At 38.4% G+C, this 19,887-nt stretch overlaps 2 protein-coding genes across 2 annotated transcripts in view; both read left to right on the top strand.

Annotated features, from left to right (window-relative positions):
• Positions 1–4,850, top strand: part of fstl1a (follistatin-like 1a) — a 31,515-nt gene extending 26,665 nt beyond the window's left edge. Inside the window, exons 7-11 of the mRNA XM_007251357.4 lie at positions 249–367; positions 1,649–1,761; positions 2,451–2,561; positions 2,705–2,805; positions 3,810–4,850. Coding sequence (XP_007251419.1) covers positions 249–367; positions 1,649–1,761; positions 2,451–2,561; positions 2,705–2,805; positions 3,810–3,851 — 486 coding nt within the window. The 3' untranslated portion in view covers positions 3,852–4,850. The remainder of the gene's footprint in view (positions 1–248; positions 368–1,648; positions 1,762–2,450; positions 2,562–2,704; positions 2,806–3,809) is intronic.
• A 2,318-nt stretch (positions 4,851–7,168) lies between these two features.
• On the top strand, positions 7,169–18,097 carry lrrc58a (leucine rich repeat containing 58a). The gene is made up of 4 exons (XM_007251358.4): positions 7,169–7,801; positions 15,277–15,405; positions 16,274–16,551; positions 16,828–18,097. Exons 1-4 carry the CDS (start codon positions 7,347–7,349, stop codon positions 17,019–17,021), a joined length of 1,056 nt encoding a protein of 351 aa, XP_007251420.2. The 5' UTR covers positions 7,169–7,346; the 3' UTR covers positions 17,022–18,097.
• The last annotated feature ends 1,790 nt before the right edge of the window (positions 18,098–19,887 follow it).

The following is a 19,887-nucleotide window of genomic DNA, read 5'->3' as shown; positions in this document are numbered from 1 at the left end:
TAGCTTTATAGCCTTGGGACCAGGTGTAGCTGTAGCAAAATGCTATATAACAGCCAAGTATTGCTTTAGCTCTTTAGAACGAGACATACATCCATTTTAAGCATTTTTGCACTGATTTGGACCAGTAAAGTGAACTGCATAAGCCCCAACAATCAGGTATATTAAAGTTGGAATTTTGTTTTTACAGGTGTGAACATTGGCCACGTGTTTTTTTGTTTAAAGCAGTTGTTTTTTCCCTCTCCTCACAGAACTATGATAATGGAGATGCAAAGCTCGACTCCACAGAGCTCCTAAAGTTCATCCAGCACAACGAAACAGCCGTCAACATGACCTCATACGTGGACGAGGAGAACAACCGCCTGCTGAGGTAACACACCACATTAAACATGTCCCTCTTTATTAATACAGTACTTACTACAGTTAAGGTTTCTTTCTTATTTTTATTTGTGTTACCATTGTCTGTTGCAAAGTGGTAAATTAGTTAGAGGGGTATGAAGCCTCTCAGCATTATGCTGTTGGGCAGTGGAACTGCATTGTCTGGCGTGATAGAGCTCCATCTGAAGAAGTCAAGCTGAGATAGTATGGATTTTGTGATCTACAACAAATCCAACATCAATGCCAGACTAATACTTTTATGGCTAAATGCAATAAATACATTAAAAGCAGTAAAAGGGGAGCAAACTCCCTTTTGATACACTTAAAATAACAACAGTAACACACTTTTTTATTATTATTATTATTATTATTATTATTATTATTGCTGTTGTTCAGGTCAAAATATCACATTCCTTTTTATCTAAAAACTGTCTCAGTGATGCAAGGTTTTGTTAGCATAGCCGTTCCCAAATAATGATATAACTCACAGCCTTGATACATGAGCTCTGTGACGCAATGACCCAAAGTTTCTGCATAGCCTTGCTCGTCTGTTTGTGTCTGACAGCCTTTCCAGGTTTAAGTGTGTTTAAGTGGTTTTTTTTTTTGTTTTGTTTTTTTTGTTTTTTTATGTACATCCATACTAGTGCGTCTGGTCTGAAAAGCCATGTCCTATTTAAGTAATCAGAAGATATATTTTTTACTCAGGGTGGTGTTCAAAGGCCTTATTCGTAGTTATTAGCAAACATTAGCAACATTATCCTGTTGCTGCTGGCTGTTGTATCTTATCACTGAGTTTATAAACCTCAATGATATGAACTAACTGAACTAACCCACCCTTGACTTTCCTTTCAGAATCCTTTGGATTTTATGCTTTACGCTTTACATAAACAGGGATAAACTACAAAGACATGAAAAAGATAATAAAAACACAGTAAAATAAACAATAGCATTAAAAATAATTTAAACAAGCAACATGTTTAAAAGAATGGTTCAATACTGACAGAATGTGAGACAATACAGACTGATTGACTACCAGAACTGGTAGATTTCCAGGAGTACCTGTTAAAAATTCTAATAAATGAAGAGAATAAATACATATAATTTCCTTTTTGAAATGTTTGAAAACAGGACTATGAGTAACATATTGAACAATATGTAATTTGTTTATTCTAAAATGAGGTCATTGTACCAATGATTCTGAACATTCTCTAAATGTGCACTAGTGTGGAAGCTCTGATTAAGGAAGATGTATTTGCGTGTGTATGTGTTGCAGGAGTCTGTGTGTGGATGCCCTGATCGAGCTCTCAGATGAAAATGCTGATTGGAAACTGAGCTTTGATGAGTTTCTGAACTGCCTCAAGCCTGGCTTCAACCCTCCAGAGAAGAGTAAGATGCCTTCTGTGTTCATCTCTTGCAGATTTATTGTAAATGAAGTTAAGCTCTCAGGATGATTAGATAGTATTAAGTATATCATGCAGGTCAAAATTAGACAGCTCAGGAATACACTGATCATAGATGAGTTCTTCTATACAAATGTGGAGAGACTTTTTCCTATCTGAGTGAGGTCGATAGATATGGTTGCATTACTGATTCAATACAAATTTGTACAAGGTATACCTATCGGCCATAGCATTTAAGGAGGATCTGCTGATAAAATATCACAGAACACCTTCACAGGACTTATGGACAACATGGGCCCTGTTTTAGCAATCTATTGGCGATTCGTCCACCACACAGATTTATTTAGGGCATCATTACATTACATTACACTTCTCTTCATTAATCATTGGTGTGTTTTGGGGGTAATGTGAAATAAACCAATCAGCTTGTTACTTGCCAGGTGCACTTTGACATTGGCGGATTGCTATTTTAATTGCGCAGCAGTTCTGTCCTTCTCAGCAGAGGAAACTGACATTTACGGGAACAGCAATGTTATTTTATTTTGTATTCTGTTTATTGTTGATGTTGGGTGTTCTCGTGTGTGTGTGTGTAACGAGCAGGTAAAGGGTACTCAAAGTTTATAGCCGAGTAAGAACATTGATAATGATTGTCCCTTATAATTTCTCCCCTTTCAGAATGTGCTCTGGAGGACGAGACATACGAGGACGGTGCTGAGACGCAGGTGGAGTGTAACCGCTGTGTCTGTGCCTGTGGGAACTGGGTGTGCACCGCAGTGACCTGTGATGGTTAGTGCAAGCACTGGTCTAACACCAGTTTGTCTTCTGTTTTCTCTTTAACTTTCTGTGTCTGTAAAGCTGGTCCTTAATTATCACTATCATTAATGTTCTGTACTGCGGGATCTTCTCTCAATTTCTTTCTGTCTGTGTAGGTTCAGAGAATTCGCCTGCTGAGGAGGAAACAGAGGGAGTAGATCAGGAGATGACGGAGGAAGAGTGGAGCCGCAGAGTGGCTGAGCTTAACAAACATCAGGTCAGAACTTTAGTAAATTACATTGACCTCTGACATGCAGATATGTATAAAGTACTAGAGTCGGACTTGAGTAAAAGTACAAGTGGTGTTTAAAAAACAATTTATTGTAAGTACTCAACATTTTTGTACTTAAGTATTGCAAGTAGTTTATTCTACTGAAAGTACTACTGAAAGTAAAAGTACAGTATTCTGTTATGTAGTTACTACACAAAGCAGTGGAAAGTTAGCAGAACAAAAGGCAGAATGCGAGCACAAGGCACATAAGGCGCATTTTAAGAGACACTATAAGGTTTTTTTTTAATTAAGCAGGTCTCTAACTAAGTTAAGTAAAGCTAAGCTAAGTAAACAAAACTGTAATAAAAAGGACTTTCTTTTAAAGTCAAACAAGCGCTGGATGTAAATCTAGACAGATTTCTTTATTGAAAACTGTTTATTTGGGTGAGTAAAGCCCATCCGTTTATTTACAGTAAGCTTAGATTCACGAATTTCGTCAGCACTAAGGCTGAAGCATTAGCATTAGCGGCTAACTGCTGGTGGTTAGCCGCTAATGCCGCCCGACAGTGCTGCGCTGAGGAACCTTGAGTGTTCTGGTAAGCCAGGGCAATATTAGTTTCACTTACCTTGTTTTAATACTGTAAATGTGCAGGCTATAGTCCGATATACTTCCCTTTGAATGACAAAAGAGCTAGCATGGTTAGCGGCTAATGCTAATGCTGCTCCAGCCTCAGTGCCTGCCGCTGTTAGCAGCAGGCTACAGTCCAATATACTCTCCTCTGAAGGGCTAAAGAGCTAGCGCTTAGCAGGTTAGGTGGTAAAGCATCTAAATGGGAAAATTGCGGTTAGCGGCTAATGCTACTTCAGCCCCAGTGCTGGAGAACTAAACTAAACCTAAAATTTCTACTTCATAACTATATATCTCTGATACTAATACAAATGATCAAATACTTTTTTTTATATACAGTGCAATTTAACAATTACATTTTTCTTTTCTTTTCTTCCTTTAGGAAACTGTGGAGAAGATGAAAGTGAGCACTAAGGAGGTTTAAGAAGTGAGAGATGATCCAAAACACACAAAAGAGGACAAGATTGAATGTATCTAGTCCTTCAGTTTGTTACAGTCCACTGTAGTGACTGGATTTGTACTGTCCACCAGCAACGGAGTGGTCTTTCTATATATTATTTTCTATCATTGTTTTAATTATTCTGAATTTCAGTTAGAACTGTTTTAATATTTCAGTGTTTTGATATTTGATATTTTTAATGTGGAGACTGTGTGAATGGCCTACTGTCTGTTTACGTTTTGCCTTTTATACTATGTTGGATGTTTTCCTCGTGAGGCTCAACATTAGTGGGATGTTTGGGTGAACTTTTGGTTGTACTTGAACTGATGGCTTTCAGCCAACAATGCACAGTGCTGATGTAGGATCTGTGTAAGCACTGACCGAGCACAGACCAAACTTTAACACCTTATCAGAGGACAGGTAATATTGTGTGTGTTTTTTAAACCCCTGCCATCAATGTAACACTAATAAATCACAGAACAAACATTTAGGCCAGGCTTAACTTCATAGGAAATTTAAATATTTGCCTTAAGACCCCATTATTTAATCTACAAATGAACTAAGCCATATATCTTATCAGAAGATAGTAGACCACATCACATTTGATCTAAAGGATCTGTAGAATATTTTGAAAAAAAATGTAAGGCAGTATTCTTAAATACAAACTTGAAATTTGTTATAATTCATAATTAGTTCATTAATTTTTCCAGAGTTCCAGACTAGCCCTTCAACTACATGCATCAATCTTCAGTTCTGGTTTCTGATCAAGCCTTACCCACATCTTTTACAAACTCTGTTAAGTGCCAGTAATTCTCTAGGTACACATACACTACACTGTTCATATGTACTGTTATTTTACTGCATTTCTCTGATATTTAAGTGAACTGTGTAGTCTGCATTTCGCTAACACCCTACAGTTGTCTTACAGCACATCTGGCATACTCGTGCCAATAAAATGAGTACTGTATTAAAAACACAGAGCGACTTCGTGTACGATTGTCTTTTTTTTCTGTTTCACAAAACATTCTCACAATGCCAAAAAGTAGCAATCGACAGTGTCCAAGCTCAATATGAACACATACATACTGGACATTCTTTTCTTCTCTGTTGCCTCAAGGAATCATGCAATACAGAAAAATATGTTAAGTATGCTATGCCAACTGGTATGCTAAGTCCAACTCATATTGTTGTGTAGTCATTGGTAGTTCTGGCTTGCTTTGTTTTTCAGTAGAGGTGACATTGAGTGCTATTGTGTCTGTTTAACATGACACACATAATACATTTAATTGAATGCAGTGCAGCAGGTTATAAATATAATATAATACTATAGCAAGCATGGGATAGTCTTTGCATAGCATTGTTATAACATTCTGATAGTGATGCATTTTGATAAATATCACAAGAAAAATGTTGGATTGGTGGTGGCCAATCCATGTGTGAAAATGAAGATGCTCATGCTTACTGATCCCTGGACTTGTTTACGATATAAACTTCATTAATCCTGGCAGTGTCATCTTATAATATGCCATGCAGTCAGGGAAGAAAAAATCCATTGATTGAATAACATGGTCTATATTGAGTATATTTTTGTAAAGTGCCTCAATATTTCATATGTAGTAAGGGTAGGTAGGTGGTGAGATTAAAAACAGCAGAAAGCGAGTTGTGAGTACCGGTAAAACCCAACAAGGCTACCTTCAAGTCGCGTGGAAATATGGTATTTACGAGATGAGAGCACATGAACGCCACGACAAACTCGTATTTACCAGTGGGAAACCCTGATTTATTTAGATAAGCCCGGAGTTTCCACAGTTTTGGTGGCGTATCTGTAACAAGAGGTCATGGCGACTGCCAGTATGGATCCTGCTCCTACAGTAAACAGCAGAAACTTTGGGCTTATTAGCAATAGTTTTAAGCTGTACAGGTTGTTCTTAAGTTTAGTTTTAAAGGCCGCTTTCGCTAATGTTATAAATGAATAGGAACAAAGCTAATTTGAAGGACCCAAAAAGAGTTGTCTCGTGCACATATAATGATTTTGTGCACGGATATTTCTAAACAGTTTTTTATTCTCTTGAAGTAGAGCAAAATGTGATTGACAACGAAAGTGTAGTATCTGATTGGCTGCAGTCGAAAATGATTGACACATGCTCCGCCAAACGAACGTGCTTGTCCTGAAGCAGCTGTATCCACGGCTCATTTTTCCTGCTTTTCCGGTTACTTTGAGAGGGTACTGACTGAATCCTGCAGGAGAGCGAAGTTGGACGTCCAGTGCGTCCAGCTCCGCCCACTTTGTTAGCGTCATGCCGTCCAGTCCCGCCCATTTGTCAGCATCATGTCTTAGCTCCGCCTCTGAACGGAAGTAAACAATGTACAGGGCAGTTAGCGGACTTTAAATATAATGTGCCGTGTCGTGTGGCTTAAATACTGTGTTTACAAGCTTGCGAGACTGACAAGGCGTGGCGTGGACAAAGTGGGTGGGACTGGACGCGCTGGACGTCCAACTCCCATTTCCCGCAGGCTGCATTCAGTAGTAGTTGGTTATTTTTCTTCTTCTGCTGCCGTTGCTGAGGGAAGCCTGCAAAGTATGAACCATCCAGAAATACGCTTTCGAACCGGACCATGGTTCAGAAGATCCGGACCGACCTCTCTTGGTCGGACCAAAATCTGGTCCTTTGGCCCCTTTCACACCTGCTACTTTGGTTCGGACCAAACTAAAAAGTCCGAAAGTCCGGACCAAACGAGGCAGGCGTGAAAGCACCCTAGGCGGACCGCGGTCCGGGTCCGGACCCAAACGTTGTCCAATGCGGACCCGAACTGACGCGGTGAGGAAATAAATAAAAACACCGCTTCGAGCGCGTGTTGTCAGGGTCGCGGTCCCGCTGCTCAGGCTATTGAATTGGGACGCGGCCGTGAAAAACTGCCTTTATATGATTATATAATTTATATAATTAAATACCCCTGTACTAGAGAGTTTTTGCTTAATTATGGGTGTATCATCTAAATGTTTAAATGTTTGAGAACCACTAGCCTTAAGAATTAAAAGGGCTTTTATCCAATTTTCCAATAAAAGTTTTTGTTTGTTTATATTATACGTTTCTTAGAGGATCCCTGAATAAAACCTAATAATAACAATACTTGTTAAAAGTCCCACACTGCCAGTATCTCCCTGTTGTTCAGCTCCAGCAGATGGTAGTTGCATAAGGTTCTCATGAGCCTTTGACCCTTGCATTTGCTGTGGCTCCACCCAGATGTGTGCTGGCCTGAGCTCTGGCCCATATAAAAAGCCTGCACTCCTCCTGCGCTCTTTCTTCTTCTCCTTTTTAACTCATAACAAGCACAAACACTGGAGCAGGTGGATCTTGCCAGCTTTAAAATGTGACTACTAAACCTTCCACCTTCCATTCTTGATACTCCACCTTCACTGTACCTACTGTACCTCCATTGCCCTCAAAACCAGCTGTCACCATTCTACATATCTGAAACATGGAGGTTTTCTCCAGAATAAGCGAAGGCAACCCTGTTTTGAACCTCTCACGTCTACAGCTGCACGGCCTGGACCTGGACCACGTTGGAGAGGCCCAGAAGAAGCAAATACAGCAGGTTTACCTCACTTACAACAGCCTGACACTGTTCCCCACCTCTGTCTGCCTCCTCTCCAACCTGGAGCACCTGGATCTGAGCAACAACTCCCTCAAACTTGTGCCCGACGAAATCACAAGGTTAACCAGCCTAAAAACTCTGGTGGCCAAAAACAATCATCTGGATGAAACTTCCTTCCCCAAACACTTTGGGTCAATGCAGATTGAAAGCCTGAACATGGGCGGGAACCGATTCAGGGAGATACCCGTGCAGTTCCTGAAGCTCAGCAAGCTGCAGTCTCTGTCACTTGGTGGGAATAGATTAAAGAGCATCCCTGCGGAGATAGGAAAGCTGAGCAGGTATATTTACCTACCTTTACTATAACACTTTTTCCAAGTTTAATGTACATTATAAGTAAGCAAGACATCTATTAGGTGGAGACCCTGAGTAAATGTGGGAAATGATTTTCAACATAGGAGCTGAAGTGTTTTTCTCTGCTTGATGTAACTTTTGTATATAATAAATGATAAACCTTAAAGCTGAGAGATATATTAAATAACAGTAATAAACAGTACAAATGCTTTAAGCTAGAACATAACTTGAGCAGAAATTGAACAGTAAAAATCTACCAAAAAACTAAAAATGTCAACTACAATGCACTCTTCAATTATATGAACAAGGTATGAAAAAAAAAACAGATTAGTGCAGTTAAATATGTCTGTGGATTGGATCACATTTACCTGCCCTGAAACCCTACATGAAATTTGGTGGTTGTTGGGGCACAAACTCTATGGCTTGGGATTGTGCAATAATGAATGAGTGTTTGGTAGGAATAAACCATTAAAAAACTACAAATCGATTAGTGCAGGTTATCGTGGCTATGGTCAAGAGCTTGTGGATCTGCCCTAAATGAGAATTACATAAAATCAGGTGGTTGTTTGGGCAGAGAAACTATGGATTTTGTGTGAAAAAGACAAATGAAAGAGTGCAGGTCAGTAGGACTGTGGATTTGAGCTCAATTACCTGTGCTGAGACACTACATGAAGCATGGTGGCGGTTAAGGTTGTGCAACAATGAATGGCAGTGTTCGGGAGCAATAAGCATTAGAATTTGTGCCCCTGCCCTGAATGAATACATGCAGCTTGTTGTCTGTAGGACAAGTTTGAGATTGGGTATGGGCGGAAATGAATTGGAGACAAGGGGAATAAGAGTTGATGAAATTAAAGAGACAAATAAACAAGTGTGGGTCAAAAGAGAATGAGAATTTATTCTCAGGGGCCTGTGGTGAAGTAGCGTGAATAGGCGTGCACGTTACTGTATACAGTCTCAAAAACTGCAAACTAATGGTTTTGCAATGTGTAACCATAATTAGTAACCTAATAAAGTTAATATCTAATTTGTTATGCTGTAAAATGGATTACTTCCTTTGCCAATACTCTGGATAAATAAACACTTCTTTGAACAAAAATCCATTTTTAATTCAGCTGCAAGGTCTTCATGGGTTTGGTGGTCCAGGTTGATATGATCTCTTCACACTACTGGTGTTTTTTTAATATATAAATTTGTTTTTTTCAATCATTTTCAAGTCAGATTTAAGATGCTTAAAAAAATATGCAAAAACTGCACTCAATACACTTTGGAAGCCATTTAGCACCACTCAATTTTTAACATCTGAAAACCCCCAAAAACAAACTTGACCCAAAGAGGAACAATACAAAGACTTAAAAGCCTAAATATTTTTAAAGGTTTAAACAATAAATTAAGCACATACCAAAAACAGACAAAAAGACATAAAATCATACATTAAAAGTCAGTTTTTATTTGAGTCTTCAAAAAAATTCTGAACAAACACTTCCAAATTTTTTAATCTTCCTGAAAACTAATTTAAAACACTTTTAAAAGAGATTCGGTGACTGACTAATCATACGTGTGAATCAATGAATCACAGGTATGTTTAATTTAAACTGATTTACATGTAGGATAAGACCAGGACCAGAACACGACAAAGGAGCCAAATGAGCTTTTTGAACCGTAATTCAAAACCATTAAAACAAATTTGAATCTTCAGAAAATTTAGCCAGTGACCTTGCCATCCCTCTAAAAGGCCTGGGTTATTTAAACGGAGTAACAAGTGTAAAAGTTTAACTTAGAGATGATAAGTGTACTGGTGAATGAATAAAGAAGAGAGCAAAAAACAGCAAAATTTATTAAAGATGAAGAAAGAAAGAAAGAAGACACAACAGACATGTATTACAGCTGCTCTTGTCTAGTCTTACCTGAAGGAGAGTGAGGTTTTAAAGACAAAAAACGTATAAAACAAGAAATAAGGCTGTATTTTAGAGTTTGACGCCAGCGAAACTACACGGAGCCGCAGGGATGGTAACTGAACATGTGTTCATACTTAATATCCGTGGTAGAGGAAAAACAGCAAGTAAATCTGAGACAATAATCAATCTGCAAGAATCAGCGCAAAAGAGCCAATCACGTTCAGCGCACCTTTAAACGAGAGACTCCGCCCCTTTTGTCGACGTTCCTGCGCTTGATTGGTGCCCGCCAATGACGTGCTTGATGATTATTGACAAAATTAATGAGTTCATATGGAGCAAATCAGAGTTAATAAAAGTTGAATATTTTCATACTCATAAATGTACTCATGTCCTCAACACAGAACAATAGCAGATGTTTTGGTAACGAAGAAAGATTTTTTTAAGATTTTAAGCTTCATAATTCTTTTAAAATCTTCCCTGGCTATAACTCAATTATCAGCTCACCAACCCGTCAGCTCACAGTAGCAGTAATACTAGCGCCTCTATAGGACTTCACTTTATATAAAAAAAATAATAATAATTGGGTGTTGTACTTTTTTATTTGAAGTGGTGGGAATGGGCTTTCATACTGATAGCACTTTTTTGAGATATTTTTGACAATTACTAACTCTTTTCCTATGGGTGAAGCGACCTGTCAATTGTTGTCAAGCACGTCATTGGCTGGCCAACAATCAAGCGCAGGGATGGAGAGAAAAGGGGCGGAGTGTCTCGTTTAAAGCCGGGTGGAAAGGGTTTGGCTCTTTTGCGCTGATTCGTGCAAATTGATTACGGACTCGGATTTAATAATAATTTGTTTGTTTGGTTGTTGGCTTTCTTTGTTTTCTTCCATTGTGGATCTTAATCTACAGTCTAAATGTAAGTTTAGGTACCAGTCCTGCGTTAAAGTTTAGTTTAGCTGACTGAAGTTAGTTAAAGTCAAATTCTAAAATAAAGCCTTATGTCTTTTATTCGATTTTCTTTGTCGTTCGTACCATCCGTGTTCTCTCTTTTTATCGTTTCTAGCTCCTCTCCTACAGGTGAAACGTGCGGTCTAATCATTAAACACCTAATTTGCGGGCTACTAATCAAGCACAGAGTCGCTTAAAAAAAAAGACTTTTGCGTATTTTCTGTTGCTCTCCTGTCTAAAATGTTTAATTAGACATAATTAGACATCAAGTACCTGGCCTTATGCACTACATAATGGGACACAAACTCAGTGTCTTGGCTTTGTTCAATATTGAATGGGAATGATGACAAACTATAAATTAGTGTGGATTAGAACGGGTGGGCCCTGAATGAGTACATGCAGCTTGGTGGTGGCTGTTGACCACCAAAGGTGAGTTTGGAATTGGGGAGAAATGGTTGTGCAATGTGTAACCTTAACTAGTAAAATGTTCATATTTAATATGTAACTAAAACATTACTTTCCTTTTGGAAATGCTATTTTAAAATGAATGAATTGAGAGCCGGGCTGTGGTCAAAGCAAAGTCCCTATATAATGGGTGTTTTTTGTAAAGTACCAGTATACACTCCACCAGCTTTTCTGAATCGTTTAGACAACGCCACAGAAACTCAGGACCTCGAGCATTATTAAAGTTGCCATTAGACCAGAAACTACAAATTAAAAAATATATAATTTTTCATTAGTCAGTTAATCACTCCAGTTTGTTGGCGCCTATCCCTCTGTTTTGAATAATCCTTAGTTCTTGCCTTGTTTGTCGGTCAACGCTCATTCACCCCAGAAAATAACCATTCAAAGCACAGAAAGCCTAAATGTTTCCATGAAATTCACATTCGCAGATGGGTGCACGTTTGTAATCACAACTGAATGAGTGACGTACATAAAAATAAAACATGTCCATAGTGTCAACGTTAAGATATTTCACATTACCACCTATATTCAGCTGCCAGGAATTCAAATGATTTTTTAAATTACTTTCCATACTTAAATTATTCAACTCCTCTTTAGAACATTCAAGTCACTTGAATCAGGTTTTTAAAAGATTCTAATCTTGGCAAAACCTGATTAAAAAACGACGATATTCAGAGAGCTTTCTTTTTAAAACTGATTTGAACCAACACTTCCGAAGATTTGAATCTTCCTGAAAAACACTCTTCAGCAGTTTCAGTAAAATTCTAATCTTACTTGCAAAAGCCCAGAAAGATCAGAGCCACATACAAAACACGAGTGAACATTTTGAACAGTGATTCAAAAGCATTAACAAATTTGAATCTTTACCAGTGATTTAAGCTTGTGGCGTTGTCACTGCCCCTCTAAAGAACTACGGTCTGTGTAGATTAAGGATTAAAAAGAGTAACAATTGTAACATTTTCATTTAGAGATGAAGTGGGAGAACTGGTGAATGAAGAACAGGACAAGACAGCAGCAAACAGCAAAATCAATTTATTAAAAGATGATCAAAGAAAGAAGACACACAGCAGACATGTCTTACAGCTAATATGTCCTATTATTTCCTTACCTGGTAGAGAGAACACGAGGGGGTCTACTTAACATAAAAAAAAGAAACAAGATGAGTAAGTTTGACTCACGCAACCATAGGAAACATAATTAGCTTATAGTAGGCTAAACAACACAGAATCGCAGGGCTGGTACCTGGGAACTTCAGACAGGAGATTAAGCGCAAAAGCGCTAAACACTTTTCACCTGGCTTTAAACGAGAGACTCCAACCCATTTCTCTACGTCCCTGCGCTTGATTGGTCTTGGCCAATTAGGTGCTTAATAATGATTGACAATTCGTTTCACCTATAGGAACGAAGGAAGAAACTGTCAAACCGGAGCCATATACTGTTCATATGCGCTGGGTACCTGAGAACTTCCGACAGAAGATTAACAGGAGATAAACTACACGAGTCAAACAGCCAAAAACTTTCCACCCGGTTTTAAACAAGAGACTCCGCCCCTTTTCTCTACGCCCCTAGCTTGATTGGTAGCCGCCACTTAGGCGCTTAATGGTGATTGACAGCTCGTTTCACCTGTAGAAAAGAAGATAGGAACGGTCAAACCAGGGACATTTATGGTTCATATGGAGCAATTGAGCAAAATCAGTTTATACTTATAGTTTATGGATAACTTATTCATTTTTTCAACCCAAAGCAATTCCACATGTTTCAGCACCGAACACATGATTTAAAAAGCTTTTAAACTTTTTCTTTAGTAAAACACATACTTTTACTTTCCGAAATTAAAGGAATAGCGTGGCCAAGTAGTTAATTACAATTAAATTAAATTTAATTTGTATTTTAGCCGTTTAAGTCCACCCCCATTTATTTTGAACTTGCTTGCGCCTGCCTCTAAGGGTCTACATTAATTTTCTGATATAACGATGGAGATTGCTAGTGGGTAAGGCTTTCCATAAACCAAGAAGGAAGCAGAGGGAAGTGTTGTAAAGGGTTGGAAAAAAAAACATTATTAAAAATAATGTTTTTTTTTCTTATTTTCTTGTGGATTCTGAGAAGCTTTTCTAGTTCTGTTTCGCCACTTAAAGGAGCTCAAGAACTAATATTATGTTCTCGAAAATATTGAGCAAATATCTCATATTAATGACTTTTTAATCTCAGAATATCTAGAGTGTATCTGAAAATAAAACAGCAAATCAATTAATTATAAAATAAAAATAGGTGCATTTGTTTTTTATTTTACATGGTGGGAATGACTTTTCATACAGATAGCACATTAAGACCTACCAATAAACTTTAAAATTAAGGAAAAACATTAAATTATTAGTGTTGACCTGGCAAGTATTTGATGGCATTTTTATTGTAGTCTGAAAAGGAATAACACTGGTTAACCTGGCCAAAATATGCAAGCAAAAATAAAATAAGAAGAAATACTATTTTTACTGGTTGCACTTGTAAACTTCTTCCAAAGTAGTACAAGTTTTAGAAATGTTCCTCCCAACTTTAAGATATGTCATTAGATGTAAGTTTTCATAATCTTTAAACCTTAAAAGCTCACTCTAGAGCAGTGGTCTTCAAACCTGATGCAACCATGTGGCTTTTTTCTCTTCTCCCAACACACCTGATTCCACTAATCAGCTCATTAACAAGTCCTTTCAGAGCTGCAGTGGTCTGTTAAAGCAACCCATTCTCTAAAATGTGCTGCACAGGGCAAATACCACTCCCTGCAGAATCACTTGGTTTAAAAGTTGGATCAAATCCAGCCCCACCCCCTGGACTTGTGGTTCTGCAGCAACAACCATCTCACACAAGGCGCTTTTCCACCGGAATGGAGCCGGTGCTGGTGCCAGGTTCCTGAACGGTTCTTTGCGTTTCCACCGCAAAATCGCAGGTTCTTGGCCAGCAAAGCCGGTTCCATTCTGGCCCCACAATCTTGCTGGTCTGGAACCAGCGAACCTGTGCAGCTTAATGAATAAAAATGAATCAACAGTGCTCCACCGAGGATAGCAGCACACGTTTCAAGAGTAGCTCGGGTTTAGCCGTGTTGTTTTCAAATTGCCCCCGACTTCTGTTGATGCCCACATTCACATACGTAGTGAGTGACTCCTTAAAGCAGTGGAAACACGGGCCGGTTCTTAAAAGGTTCGCAGGTTCCCAGGAACCGGCTCCGGCACTTTGTTGGTGGAAAAGAGGTAACAGGGGCCACCAGGACCAGGATTGGACAACACTGCACTATACAATTGGTTCTTAACTCAGAACTGGTTTGAACAATTTTGGTTTGACCAATATTCATTCTCTGGCATGTAGGAATGGTTAATTTTTACACTTTTGAACTGAGTGTTCCCTTAAATTCACAAATAAGTGATATTAACAGAATGTAACTGAGGAGCAGAAGTTGAACAGTGACCTTTTCAAGTTCATGGCAAAATAAACAGACACATAGGCATGACAAAGCACATTTATTGCTGCCTTGGTTTATACTGGAGTGCATGGTCATTATGCTGAACATGGGCCAAAGAAAACCTGGGTCAGATCCATGACTGAAGTCCCATTCCTAGAAAAAGGGTTTACCTCTGTACTGATCACCAGTTATCACCATTTTCCTTTAACATTGTCAAGTAAGGGCTTCATTTTGGTTACCAGGCTATATTGTAAATACATGTTTGTGTGTGTATTCACTGTACTTTTGGTTAAGGTTGCTTGATCTGGCATTTGTTAGTCATTACTAAAAAAAATGGATCCTCCCATATGCACCCATGCGTTGGAATGTGTTGCAGGCCTGAAATGCAGGAAGAGATAGATGTTCATTAACAAATAAAGTTGACCAGATTTAACATAAAATATTTTGTGGTTATGCTGACTTCAATGCAATAAAAGTCAAGTTGGGGTTTAAGTTGGGGTTGATGCAGTACATTTGGTGTAAACCCACGTAGTCAAAAAACAACTGTAACTGTGGTGTCATTGAAGGAAAAATCTATATCATTGATGCTTCTGAAGTATCAATTTATTTAGTACACAAGCTACATTTTCTCTTTTGCACGGTGCCAAATGTCTGAGCCCTTTTATTAAATACATCTGTTCATTAAACTGTTACTTAATTGGCTGCAGGTTGGAGATGCTGTATCTGGGTGGGAATATGATCTCTTGTATCCCTCCTGAACTGGCCAATCTGAGCTGCCTCAGATACCTGGTACTGTGTGACAACTGCATCCAGAGCATCCCCCCTCAGCTCAACAGGTGACTATTCAAACCAACAATGTGCACCTCATTGCACTGGTAATATGCAACACGTGATCAAGTGCAGCTTCGTAAATATTGCCATTAAGATACTGTCCAGTTTAGCAGTCACTGGTATTGGGCTCCAAGAAGAAACTAAGGACATTTTTCTATCTACTTTGTTTGGCCCTAACCAAATAGCTGGTGTAAAATGTACCGTTCGAATAAAAAAATGTGGGCATGGTCCAGATCTACTGAATTATGGTTTGGGTTGTCTGCAGTGTGAGGTTGGATTTTCCAACCAATTACAGGAAGTTGAAGCATGTTGTCCTCCTGAAATCCAATCCCCTTTGGAGTGCAGGTGCATCACACAGCCATACAGACCCTTATTTAAAAATAGAAAGAGAGATTGAATTAATCGTTTTAATTATCAACAAACTGACAACATTCAACATCCCAATCAAGGCAAAATAATGTGAGATGCAGCCCATGTAGGTGACAAAAACAGGAAGTAGGAAAGATCTTTTGTCTGCTCAGTAAACTGTACCAAATGTATACAATATAACCAAAAAAACAAACATAGCTACAGACTCTGATTTTCAGATGTGAGAACACAATAAGACACTGATAGGATGGCACAGAAGATTGCGAGATAAAATTCCATGTCATGTTGTATCAGCATCAGCAGCCGGAGCCCCAGAGAGCACAATAGGTGATACAGATGGCGCTCGCTCACTATCACCCCTGGTCGGCACAGGTGTCTGCAGGCTGATGTATCAAAAGTCTTATCTGATGCCTTGTGATGGTAACAAAGTATTCCATCCCAATCATGTGATGAAAACTAATATTTATTTTATTTTTTTTATTTTATTTTCTCCACCTCCACCAGACTCCACGCCTTGCTATCTCTTAGTCTTCATAACAACCTCCTGACATTCCTTCCCCGGGAGATCCTCAGCCTGGTCCACCTGCAGGAGCTCAGTCTTCGAGGCAACCCACTAGTGGTACGTTTTATTAAGGACATGACTTACGACCCTCCGTCTCTGCTGGAACTAGCTGGTCGGACCATCAAATCCCATAACCTCCCGTACCTTCCAAGAGACCTGCCGGCCAACCTGTGCTCCTATCTTGATATGGCCAGCAAGTGCCCCAACCCCAAATGTGCAGGTAAGAGGGTGCAAAACAGGCAAAAAAAGTTACTAGATTCTCCCATGGCAAACAGGCACGTAAAGAAATGCTGCTATGCTAAGACATGTTAGCTGTAGAGATAATACTAGCTGGTCTTCATTAAATTTCATTTACACTCAATGTAAAAAAAAGTCAAACACAACTTTTATGTGACATGGCAAAAGTCATGGCATGTCTTTGCATTATGCAGTAGTTAGTATTAATTAGCTTTAGCCTCAATGTTGATGCGATTTTTCATTTGTCATCCCTCTGCAGGAGTGTATTTCGACTCGTGTGTCCGGCACATCAAGTTTGTGGACTTCTGCGGCAAGTTCCGCCTGCCCCTCATGCACTACCTCTGTTCTCCAGAATGCAGCTCTCCCTGCAGCTCCAACCCACAAAGTGACGCAGAGTCAGAAGACGAGATCAGCGTACCTGTGGACAGACTGCAGAGAGTGCTTCTGGGATAGCAAGATCCTCCAGAGATGGAGGAGAACTGTTTTATACATGTACATTTTATTTGTGTATCAGAAAGATACATACACTGACGATTTTTGGCAAAATTAAAGGATTTTAAGTGCACCTTATAGTGCGAAAAATATCATAAAAGGATCATTTGCATAAGTAATTATGCATTAGGCAGTTAGCTAGCTAACCTAGTTAGTTAACTAAAAGTCAAAAGTTGAACCTATCTAGGAAGTTGGTAAAATGGTTACATTTAAACCTACAACGGAAAAACAAACTTCATTAGCTACAACTACAAAAAAACAGTAGGGTAAATACTGTAAACGCTTCATCAATGCTAACTATAATCACCAACTTAGCTAAATAATAAGCTTTGCCTGCTAAGCACTAAAATAGAACTAAACAGCTATATGATAATTTAGTCCTGTGCAGCTAAGAACTGGACATATGTACAGTATATTCAGACCACATTTTTGGCAACCCGTGAAACTCTGTAAAAGGGTCACAGACGCTGTTGAATCACTATAGAACTGTCTACCAGGGATATAGGAATGTTCATGGGGGAGAAAAAGCACAAACATTGACGCTTCTACTATGAACTGCTGAAACGACAGCACAAACTTCCCAGTACTACCTCTGAGTTACGCACAGTGTGTTTTGGCAGGGGACGTTATTCTTGGAAAGTGCCATGCAGGTTTTGGTTGGTACTTTTGGAGACTCTTCTTTTCTGTATTGAGTCTTTTTATGTTTTAAAGTACAATAGACAGACAAAAGTATTAAGACACCCACACATTATACTGTACCTACAGGACCAATGTGGAATCGGCCCCCCCTTTGCAGCTTTAACAGAAGGTTTGTAACATTTTGAGTTATTGAGTCAGAATAGTGTTGGAGACTTTTATGCACTATGTATTTTAGGACATGCACTGCTATGTAACTTTCATACATGATCTGCATGCTCCATTTCATTATAGTATAACATTCGAATAAAGCTTTTTAGATCCACCCATCCACCCACTGCATAGCTATGTGCAGTTTATACACCTGTGGCCTGTATTAAACACCTGAATTAAATCATTAAGAGGTGTGTTGTAATATTTTTGTCCATCCAGTGTATATATAACAATTGCTTCCAGCATTAAAATCAATCCTATCTCAACCCAAGAAACAACCATTGTGTCTCTGGATCAAAGTGCATTGCCTTTTTAACCATCCGCAAGTAAAACATTTTTCTAACTCAGTTAATATTAACCTAATATACAGCTCTGGAAAAAATTAAGAGGCCACTGCAGTTTCTCTGATTTTGCTATTTATAGGTATATGTTTGAGTAAAACATTATTCTATAAACTACGGACAACAATGATCCCAAATTCTAAATACAAATATTGTCATTTAGAGCATTTATTTGCAGAAATGGCTGAAATAGCAAAAATAATGCAGAACTTTCAGGCCTCAAATAATGCAAAGAAAAAAAGTTCATATTCCTTAAGTTTTAAGAGTTCAGAAATCAATATTTAGTGGAATAAACCTGGTTTTTAATCACAGTTTTCATGCATCTTGGCATATTCTCCTCCACCAGTCTTACACACTGCTTTTTGCACTCCTGGTGCAAAAATTCAAGCAGTTCAGCTTGGTTTGATAGCTTGTAATCATCCATCTTCCTTTTAATTATATTCCGAAGGTTTTCAATTTGGTGAAATCAAGGGAAAAACATTATCATTAAGTTATCCCTTTATTTTTTTCCAGAGCTGTGTAATCAAACATTTACCTCTCTTTAATAATGGTTTACTATTACAATTCACTCTTGGTTAAACTGACATGACCAGTACGTTTATAATTGTCAAAATTATCCATTCAAAACTTTCCAGGAAAAATATAATTTGAATAAGTTCACATGCTTGCATTAATATTAATACAAATACATACAGTAATTTACTTTGAAACAGATCAATTTGACCTGCAATATAACGAGAGGATTAACAGATATCATACCTGTCAGAAGTATAAAGTTATTGCTGTTTTTATTGTACCGTTAATTTATTGTATGTCATTAAATTGCGTAATTGTTTACATACAATTACTTTGCAATTATTTACGATTATTTGCAAAATAAAATATATTTTCTTTCACATTTTAGCACAAATGAGGAATTGATTTTATTGCAATCTTGGATTCCACATTGTCAGCTGAATATTCTCAACAGGATAAAAAATAATTAAACAAAATGTAAAATCTTAACTCTTAAGCTGTCTACCCCATGCTAAACTATGAAGATCGACAATGACACTGTAGATGGCCTGGTCCAGTAACCTCACACTGGTAATAAAGCAGAGATTTAGCACCTGATAGTGTTATCAGTGATTTGTGGTGTGTGTGTGAGTGTGCTCTGTATTCTGTAATATTGAGAGATTGCCAGGTCGCAGTGTGTCTTGCCAGAATCTGAAGGCTAAGAGTTTGTGTTGGGTGTAATATAAACTAGTCACACCACCAGGGCACCTCCTTTGCTGGCAGGCTTTATCACTATGCTTTAAATGTTAATTATCTTTTATGGTTTTAGGGCTAGATATGGCAGTGTTAGTTGTAAAGCTTTGGGTCATTGAGTTTAAGACTAATATATCGCAGCCTACGTGCTCGATGGTGTTATTGTGTGACACAGTATTTCAGCATTACCTAACAAAACCCAGTGAAGATGCGTTAGGCCTACGTTATCTTTCCTAGATAGTGTTTCAAATAGAAATTCTATTATAAAAGTAGCACTCTGGGAAAAGTAGCATTTTGGCGTAAGACAATACCTTGCAAATACATATAATACTCTATATAAACATAAGCATTTGCACACCTGTTTTACCTGCTTTTGTTGGAGTAACTAC

Source organism: Astyanax mexicanus, chromosome 21 (assembly GCF_023375975.1).
Source record: "Astyanax mexicanus isolate ESR-SI-001 chromosome 21, AstMex3_surface, whole genome shotgun sequence".
Classification (NCBI taxonomy): domain Eukaryota; kingdom Metazoa; phylum Chordata; class Actinopteri; order Characiformes; family Acestrorhamphidae; genus Astyanax; species Astyanax mexicanus.
Note: the sequence above shows the minus strand (reverse complement) of the source record. Positions and strands in the feature narration are given on the sequence as shown.